The sequence below is a fragment of the Mastomys coucha genome, unplaced genomic scaffold, assembly GCF_008632895.1.
Source record: "Mastomys coucha isolate ucsf_1 unplaced genomic scaffold, UCSF_Mcou_1 pScaffold23, whole genome shotgun sequence".
Lineage (NCBI taxonomy): Eukaryota > Metazoa > Chordata > Mammalia > Rodentia > Muridae > Mastomys > Mastomys coucha.
The window spans coordinates 101554177-101564539 of record NW_022196906.1 but is presented as its reverse complement, the minus strand read 5'-3'; the positions used below and the strand labels follow the sequence as shown (position 1 = coordinate 101564539).

Genomic DNA, 10363 nt, shown 5'->3' with positions numbered 1-10363 from the left:
ATTTTTGGCTATAGCCAGAGCAAGTCTTTTCCTCAGGGCAAAATGTCCAGAGATGCCCAACAAGACCTACAGGTATGTTGATGAGGCGATTCATAATCCTTTTGTCAAGGGTGAAGTATAGAATGGAAGATGTTTAGTCACTAAAGCCCTCTTATAAAACCATGTAAAAGGAAATTCTATATTTTATAGTGGAATATAGGAATTTAACATCCAAAAAAGGTCCTTGGCTCAGAACAAGTTTTTGATGTGTGTTTAATCATTGTTTTGCTTTATTGTGCTTATTTAAATGTCCTGTGTTAAATTGATTTCCACTTTGGGGAGTGGCTCTTACCTACTATTGCAGTCCCTGTGATTTAGGGTTTATTTTCTTATTTAGGTTCATTTAGAGAATACTTAGAAGTATTTTTGCAGTCATGAGGATATGATGATGTTAATGTTACATGTTTCCTCTTATAGCTAGCTTACTTAGCTTAAAGGCTAAGTTTCTTGAATATAAGCAAGTACAGTTGTATTTGCAATTTAATTATGAAAGTTATCTTAAAATAGATTTTACCCATCTCTACTTAGGTTTCCTCTGTGATTTTTTTTTTTTTTTTTTTTTTTAAGACAAGGTTTTTTGTGTAACCCTGGCTGTCCTGGAACTCATTCTGTAGACCAGGCTGGCCTTGAACACAGATCTACCTTCCTCTGCCTTCCAGGTGCTGGGATTAAAGGCATGTGCCACTACCTGGCCTCTTGGAGTTTTTTGCTTGTTTGTTTGCTTGCTTTTTTAAAGATTTATTGTACATATATGAGTACACCATTGTTCAGACAAGCCAGAAGAGGGCATCAGATCCCATTACAGATGGTTGTAAGCCACCATGTAGTTGTTGGGAATTGAACTCAGAACATCTAGAAGAGCAGCGGTTAAGAGCACTGAGCCATCTCTCCCTGTTGGTGATCTTAATACTTAGTAACCAAATAGTATGTTTTGAGAATTTTAGAACATGTTTTCTTTATTATTTTAAGACTCCCTCAGTAATCATTAGTCTTAGCATACTTATAATCCAGTGATATTAGGGGAGGATGAGAGATTATAATTGCTCATATCTTCAAATAATGCAAATCACTTTTGATATTGAGTATATATTATGTTGGGCTTTATTTTACATATAAAAATAAATCTATTTGTGAAATAACTTTACATTCTGAATTCAAGGATCAGGATTATAGGACCGGCCCAAGTGAGGAGAAACCTAACAGGCTTATTCGATTAAATGGGGTGCCAGAAAATGCCACAAAAGAAGAGGTAAGACATACGTTCTCTCCTTTCAATTTAAAAAAAAAAAAAAGCCTGCCTTTTGTGGTGACGCATGCCTATAACTCTAGCACTTGGGAAGTATATGCAGAAGGATTGTCAGTTGAGGCCAAACTGGACTACATTGTGAGATCTTGTCTCAAAATGAAAAAATAAAATAAAATAAAATTTACGTTCAAAAATTATAGGTTTATGGGAATATATAAGGAGGTACAGAGTCAAGCGTTGTGATATATGCCTATAATTAATACTCAGAAGGCTGAGAGAGGAGGACCAAGAGTGTGAGCCCTAGGGAAGGATAATGGGACAAAGTAGATACAAGCAAGTACAATGATATTTATGTATGAAAATATCACAACAAAACCTATTTGGTATGCTAACTAAAAGTTATAATGAAAACTCAAAATTATTCAATGCCAGAGTTGGGCTTGCTAACAGAAGCCAAAGCTGAGCCTGGTAACATAGGCTTATAATTCTAGCTATTCAGGAAGCTGAGGCAGTAATGTAAAATCAAGACCAGTCTGGACTGCAGAATGAGCTTAGGAAAACCTGGGCAATTTAGTGAGAACCTGTCTCAAAATAAAACTACAAAGAACTGTAAATACAGTGGTTACTTTATGCATGCCTTAAGTTCAATTTCCAGTACCTCCCCCTAAAAAAAAGAGGCCAGCTGGGACTATCAACTCAGCCATTTTATTTTGATAAATAAATAAACAGGGATGACATATATTCTTTGACCTATATTTCTCAGTGTTAACATCTATAGTAACTATAGTATGATGTCTAATTAGACCAGGAAGTAATTTTGGAATAACCTGTAGAGCTTATTTGATATCACTGACTTGAAGGTTTGTAAAGTGATTCATGACTAGTATCTTGAGACTTGATAATATCCTTGAGACCATATTATATCAGGAGTACAAGCACAAAGATGCAGTCGATTTACAGTAGTAAAGACTGGAGCTAAGCCAAGTATGGTGGCACATATCTTTAATCCCAGCACTCAGGAGGCAGAGCCAGGTGGATCTCAAGTTCCAGGAGAGCTGCATAGACCTTGTCTCACAGTCAAACTGGGAGTTAACTAACTGCTCTATTTAAAAGGACTTTCTGTCCAAATTATGACAGGACTTAGAGGAAAATTAGAAGTAAAAGTATGCCAGACATTGTCAATACTAACAAGCATTTGTTCATTTAATTATTACAATGTTCTATGAGTTAGTACTCTTAATTTACTCCACAATTGAGAAGCCCTTGTTTGAAGTTCTTGGAACAGGTTATATTCCAAAAGTTATGACTTTTAGATTTTGGAATATTTGTATATATTTTGCTAGCTTGACATTCCCAATCTGAAATCCAAAATGAGTTGGAGTTTGAAGGTCATGCTTGGATTTGAGACCAGGCTGAGCTACAACAGAAGAGAGATGCCATCAGGATTGCACTGTTTCCATCTTTCTTTTGAAATTACATTTATTTTTATTTATTTCTTTGTGCATGAATATGGAACAAGTGTTTGCATGCCTAGCACACATGGAGCTCAGGGAACAGTGGTTGGTGTTTGTTTGTTTGTTTTTTGTTTTTTTTGTTTGTTTGTTTTTTTTTTTTTGAGACAGGGTTTCTCTGTATAGCCCTGGCTGTTCTGGAACTCACTCTGTAGACCAGGCTGGCCTCGAACTCAGAAATCCGCCTGCCTCTGCCTCCCCAGTGCTGGGATTAAAGGTGTGCGCCACCACTGCCCTGCAGTTTGTTTGTTTTGATACAGGGTTTTTCTGTGTGGTCATGGCTGTCATAGAACTTTTGCTTTGTGCCAGGATGGGCTCAAAATCAGAGATCTGCCTGCTTCTGCCTCTCAAGTACTGGGACTAAATATCCTTACCCGCTGAGCCATCTTGCCTGCCTGCCTCTGCCTCCCAAGTACTGGGACTAAATGTTCTTACCTGCTGAGCCATCTTGCCAGATACAGGATTTGACCATTTTAGATTGAACTCAAACCTGAATGTAGTGAAAGAATAGATTGTTTGAGACACAAGAAAAAACTAGACTAAGTTTAAGGCTCTGGACTGAATTGGATTTACTCAGTGCATCATTTTGCTTTTAGCATGAAACACTAAGCAATAAAAGTTACACACGCAAGTAAAGATTAGCTTGGAAGCCGGGCGGTGGTGGTGCACGCCTTTAATCCCAGCACTTGGAAGGCAGAGGCAGGTGGATTTCTGAGTTTGAGGCCAGTCTTGTCTACAGAGTGAGTTCCAGGACAGCCAGAGCTATACAGAGAAACCCTGTCTCAAAAACAAAACAAAACAAAACAAAACAAAAAACCCAAAACATAATTACTTCCAAGAAGCTGAGAATATTGAGAATATTTTCCTTCTCTTCCCTCTCTGTAGCCGGGGCTACACAGAGAAACCCTGTCTCGAAAAAACAAAACAAACAAAACAAAACAAAAAGAGTAGCTTAGAATATATTCAGATTTCAAAACCTGTGCTCTTTAAAGCTATGCAAAACACTCTATTACTAAACCTCATTCTTAACAACTCTTATTCCTGTGTATATTGTATTCAGTTTCTGTTCCTTTCTCTCTGCTGTGCTTCTCTCTCTCCATGTTGACATAAAGCCTGTGTGCCTTCTGACCAGCTGGGATTTTAGGTCTGTGTCATTATGCCTAATTTCATTTATCACATTTTGAAATCTTACAGTGTATGGTTTAATTTTGTCTATAAAAAATCATAAATTTAATTATATAGAGTAAAAACCAGTAGGGAAATAAAAAAATAACATGCTTTGTATCATTAGTGTAAATGTCATATTTTTGCAGATTCTTAATGCCTTTCGGACTTCTGATGGCCTACCTGTAAAGGAGTTGCAGTTGAAGGAGTATAACACAGGTGAGTTTTTTAAATGTGCATATAATCTTGATTTAGGAAGGGTCTTGGAGAGATGTGTGCATCATATGCTACTCAAAAATTTGTTTTTTTAAGAAATCACAAGTATGATTTCCAGAAGTTTCCTGTTGGTGCCTTCAAATAAGAAGCAGTTTAGTGTTAACTGTGAGGCTTTGTATGGCTGTCCGTCCGCACGTGGGCCTAAGTGCCTGTGAGATATAAAGTGAGTGTCATAGCATCTGTCCCTGTGTTATATGATTAAATCATTAAACCTGGTATTATGTTTTTCACAATGGTGGTATGTTTACATTTGAGCCTAGTGAGATTTAATAAGTCTGCTGTGTATGAAGTTTTACATTTCATTGTCTCAAAGTGAAATTTAACAGCTTACCAGAGAAATGCTTGCTCTGAGAAGAGTCCTGCCGCAGCTCAGGTTTGAAATTCATGAATAGATCTAGAAGAGCAGTCTGCAGTGCATGTATGTTCTAGTGTTTGTGAGTGCCACTTTGGATTGCTTCCTTCAGCTCTTACTACAGGAAATTAGGAAGAAATGAAATACTAAGCTCTCAAAGTTTTTAATTTTTATATTCTTTTCTGAAATATTATATATTGACCCCTCCCTCTCCTCCTCCCAGACCCTTCTCTACCTCCCCCTGCCTCAGATCCACTCCTCCTCTGTTTCCCTTCAGAAAAGGGCAAGCCTCGCAGGGATAGCAACCAGATGTGGCAAATCAAACTGTAATAACAATGGGCACATCCCCCTCATTAAGGCTGGATAAGAACCCAGTAGGAGGAAAAGGGTCCCAAAAGCTGGCAAAAGAGTCAGAGGACACACACACACACACACACACACACACACACACACATACACATGCATTAGGAGGACCATAAGAACGCCAGATTACACAAACATAACATATATGCAGAGGACTTAGGTCAAATAAAGATTTGGGAAATATTTTTTGGGATTCCATGATATGAAATAGATTAAAAATAAAGGTAATTAGCCCAGGGAAGTGGTGGCATACTCCTTTAATTCCAGCACTTGGGAGGTAGAGGCAGACGGATCTCTATGAGTTGGAGCATCCAGGGCTGCACAGAAACCCTGTCCTCAAAAACCAAACCCAACCAACCAAACAAGCAAATAAATAAAATCTTGAAGTGATCCATTTTGTAGAATTCTCAGTTGGAGAAAACAGAGCACTTATCTTTCACAGAACGCAGAGTCACAGCGATATCTTTAAAGGCATCGTCAGTCAACATGTCGTGTTTTGGAGGATACAGCTGATTTCTGTTTATTTGTTTATTTATATGGCCTGGGCAAGTGTTCTATCTCTGAGCTATTAACTCAATCTTACTTTAACTTTTAAGTAATTTACCATGGAATGGAATTTTTTTTTAAAAAAAGTTTTATGTATTTATGTATATGAGTACACCATTGCTTTCTTCAAACAAGCCAGAAGAGGGCATCAAATTCCATTACAGATGGTTGTGAGCCACCATGTGGTTGTTGGGAATTGAACTCAGGACCTCTGGAAGAACAGTTGGTGGTTTTAACCGCTGAGACATCTCTCCAGCCCTGTGTAGACCAAGGTGGCTTTGAATTCAGAAATCTCCCTGCTTCTGCCTCCCCAGTGCTGGTATTAGAGGTGCACATCACTACCACCTGCCTGGCTTGGAATGGAGTGTTTCTATCTAATAGATAGCTCCTTTTTGTTTGTTTGTTTGTTTGTTTGATTTTGGTTTTTTCGAGACAGGGTTTCTCTGTGTAGCCTTGGCTGCCCTGGAACTCACTCTGTAGACCAGGCTGGCCTCGGAACTCAGAAATCCACCCACCTCTGCCTCCCAAGTGCTGGGATTAAAGGCGTGCGCCACCACTGCCCAGCTAATTTTTTGTTTTGTTTTGTTTTTGGTTAGATAGCTTCTTTTTTTTTCATGAGTTCTGCAGTGAAATGTTGCACACAAAAATAAATTATTGTGTTTAGAATAGTGTGACTTTTAAGTTCAAAAGTATATTTTTCTTGTAATTTGGGAGAAAACTTCAGAAGTATTATTTCTCAGAAAACAATTATTTATTTGGTTTAATTATACCACACCTTTACTTTGTGGAAACTTGATTAAGAGTAGATTTGTTGTCCCTTGTGCCTCAATTTGTTGTGTTTGTGGCATGTGTCTGATACATGCTCTGTTTGGTAACTAAAGGTAGACTTTATAGCCTGGATAAGGTTTTTAACTTAACTTACCAGGTGCTAGGACAGCCTGAGCTTCAACCTTGTGTCATGGACTCTGCTTTCATTAAATATTGATGCCTTTAGTGAAGAAGAGATAAGTGATTTATTTTCTTTTTGGTGGTTTTTAGAGATGGGGTTTCTCTGTGTAGCCCTGGCTGTTTTAGAACTTTCTCTGTAGATCAGGCTGGCCTTGAATTCATAAGAGATCAGCCTCTGCCTCCTGAGTAAAGAAGAGATATCTTTTTTTTTTTTTTTTTAAAATTTAAAGGCGTATATGTAAACAGCTACCTGTACGGTGACTCTCAACCATCTGTAACTCAGGCCTAGAGGATCTAAGTAAGAAGTCCCAGCCTTCTTTTGTCTTCTGTGGGTACTAGGCACATACTTAGTGTATAGAAACACATATAGGCAAAAAGCCATACACATACATGAAATAAATAGAAGAAATATATGATGAAGAGTGAATACCCCCTTGACACACACACTCTCTCTCTCTCTCTCTCTCTCTCTCTCTCTCACACACACACACACACACACACACACACACACACACATTCATGTATGCACATGTGTCACCCCCTCCACCCCATACAGAAGTTGTACTTAAAAGGTAGAGAGACAGAAGGTCTGTCTGAAGTATATAAAAAGTTCAGTTGCTGTCTGTGCCTACTTGAGACTCTATCTCAAAACTACTATGACACCTGAACTAAGCCAGTTGTTTTAGATTGGGTAATGTCCTGGCAGAGTTGAAATAGGTGTTACTTATAATGGGTAGATTTAGAACATATAGGGTTGATCCTTTCAGTTTCATTACAAAGCCAGATATGATGATACACATTTGTAATTCCACTGAGGAGACCAAGGTATAGAATGGAAAGTTCCAACTCAGTGTAGGGTATATAGTAAAACTGTTTACTCTTCCCTAACCACCCCCCCCCTGAAAAAAAAAAAAAAGCCATCAAACACCATCTCTGAAATTTTGCCCCCAAAACCTTATTATTTAAGGTCTTTTTAGATTTTGGGATTACAAATGAGATTATACACCCTGTACCTTTCATTTGATCTTTACAAACAGCTTTCTTAATTTTGTATCACCTTGACTTTTTATATTCCTGGGAAAGTGAATTGGAGTAGTATTGAGCAGTAGAAATGAGGAGACTGCTTATGTACATTACAATAAGAGAATTGTGTTGATAAAAAGAAGCCAGTTAATGTGATATATATTTATATAAATCTCAGAAAGGGATGAGATGCTAACATACACTGATGTGTGGATCAGCCTTGAAAACATGAAAGAAGCAGACACAACCAACCACATATTTTTATAACTGTATTTTTATGGATAGCCATAATAGGTCTAGCCCTAGAAATAGAAAGGAAATTAGTGGGAATGAGGAGTGGTTGCTTAATGAATAAGGGTTTTCGTTTTAAGGCAGTAAAAAGGTTTTAGAACTAGATAGTATAGTACAGTATCGTAACTATACTGAATTATATAGTTTAAAAATATTACGTATTTGTATGTGTGTGCGTTCCTGTTCGAGTTTTGTGTAGCATATGAGCATAGATGCCTGTGGAGGTTAGGAAATGGGTTGGATCCTCTAGAATTGAAATTACAGATGGTTGCTTGGTGGTGGTGGCATACACCTTTAATCCTGACGCTCAGGAGGCAGAGCCAGATGGATCACTTTAAGAAGTCCAACATGGTCTACAAAATAAGTTCTAGGACATCCAGGGCTACACAGAGAAACCCTTGTTGAAAGAGAGACAGAGAGACAGAGACAGAGAAAGGAAGGAAAAAGAAGGAAGAAAAAGAAATCAGTCAAATCAATCAATCACAGATGGTTATGAGGCACCATGTGGATACTGGGAACTAAATCCATGTCCTCTGCAAGAACAATAAACCCAGGACTGGAGCGATGGCTCAGTGGTTAGGAGCACTGATTACTCCTCCAGAGGACCATGGTACTATACATGAATGTGGTATATACATCTATGCATGGAAGCAAAATACCCATACACATTAAAATAAAAAAGTCTTAAAAAAAAAGAGCAATAAATACTTTAACCAATGAGCCATGTTTCTAGATCTGTACTTTTTTTCTGGACAGTGTACCTTGGACTAGCCTCATATTCTTGGTGTCTACCCCCTAAGTGCTGGAATCTTGGGTATCCACCACCATTGCCTAGTTTCTGCAGTGCCGTAATGAACCCAGAGCATTGTGTGTGGTAGGCAAGCATTCTGTCAACTAAATTATATCATCAGTCTTTTTTTAAGGTTAAGTAGAGGGGTAGTAGGGTAGTGGACAGGTTCTTACCAAATAGCTTTGACTAGCTGGAAATCTCTTTGTAAACCAGGCTGCCTTCAAATTCAGAGATCTACTTGCCTCTGCCTCCAAAGTGCTAGAGTTTAAGACTTTTGTCACCAGGCATACCTTAAAGTATATAGACTATTAGAAAATGGGTATTTTGGGTTATGTATTCTATCTTCTTGGACAGTTTGTAACATCTTATAATTCAGCTTTTATAAGGGCATCTATTACTAATTATGCTCGTGGGTTCTTTTGGCCTCAAAATTTAAAGAATTTACTATTCTGTAAGTTCCCCCCAACCCCCACAGGGTTTCTCTGTAGACCAGGCTGGCCTCGAACTCAGAAATCCACCTGCCTCTGCCTCCCAAGTGCTAGGATTAAAGGCATGAGCCACCACTGCCTGGCCTGTTAGCTTTTTAAAGATTTTTAAGTATATGGGTATTTTGCCTAAATATATGAACTTGCACCACATGTGTGCATTGCCCACAGACTGATTACAGTTGATGTGGCATTGAATGACACCATCCTGTGCCAGGTGCTGTTCTAGGATTGGGGACACAGGAGTGGAAGGAAGACTAGTCTATTCCTAGGACCTCAGTTGTTAGTCGTTTTGTTCCAGGTGCTCTTCTTCTGTGTTGATCATTCTCTCATTACTCTGCACCTCCTCGGAAGAAGTCTGTTCTTTCTTTATGAAAAACAGATTTACAATTTCTTCTTCCTGATTGATTGTTTTGTGCACAGGGGGTTTGAAGGAGGTGGGGGGTGGAGTGAGAATATGATTTGAAAAGATATGCACTCCCCTTTGACTTTAGTAGCATCTTCAAGTAGATTGTGCTTATTTCTTCTCATCATGACTTTTTCATTAGAATAAGCTCTCTAAGGTAGGACATCAGCCTCCATTGTATTTACATAGTATGATTCCCGCAAGTGGACTGGAAATAATTGGAAAGAAAGTTTCTTTTTTTTTTGTTTTTTGTTTTGTTTTTTCAAGACAGGGTTTCTATGCGTAGCCCTGGCTGTCCTTGAACTCACTCTATAGACCAGGCTGGCCTCGAACTCAGAAATCCACTTGCCTCTGCCTCCCAAGTGCTGGGATTAAAAGAGTGCTCTACCACCGCCCGGCGGAAAGAAAGTTTCTTAATGGTAATTTTCCTGGATGCAGAGAACTATAATATCATCATCATAATCAGGATAAAATGACCCCTGGGACTAAATTTAGATTTTGAAATAAAAACCCATATGCTGTGGCGATGCTTACTTACTACCTATAATCTCAGGACTAGGTAGATTAAAAGCTGGGCTTCCTGGGGAATTGTGGCCAGCTTGCGCCACATAGTGAGGTCAGGGATAATCTAAGTCTCAGAAAAAGGAAAACATTTTTTTCCTTTATTTTTTATGTGGTGCAGAGGAACAAACCCAAGGTCTCATACATTCTAGGTAATGTTCTACCACTAATCCACATCCCTACTTTCCCTCTTTCTCTCCCTTCCCCATTCCCCCCTCCTCTAGAATAATCAGTTGGCACAGATGAAAAACTAACTAAAATAGAACCACATTTAGTTTCAAGATTTAGCAAGTTAGCTGGGCGGTGGTGGCGTATGCCTTTAATCCCAGCACTTGGGAGGCAGAGGCAGGCGAATTTCTGAG

The 10363-nt window shown here is 38.6% G+C and overlaps 1 protein-coding gene across 1 annotated transcript in view; it reads left to right on the top strand.

The window, feature by feature from the left end:
• Positions 1–6: 6 nt before the first annotated feature.
• The window catches only part of Rbm6 (RNA binding motif protein 6), a 76479-nt gene continuing 66122 nt past the window's right edge, over positions 7–10363 (top strand). The window contains exons 1-3 of the mRNA XM_031345730.1: positions 7–72; positions 1199–1288; positions 4110–4179. Coding sequence (XP_031201590.1) covers positions 43–72; positions 1199–1288; positions 4110–4179 — 190 coding nt within the window. The 5' untranslated portion in view covers positions 7–42. The remainder of the gene's footprint in view (positions 73–1198; positions 1289–4109; positions 4180–10363) is intronic.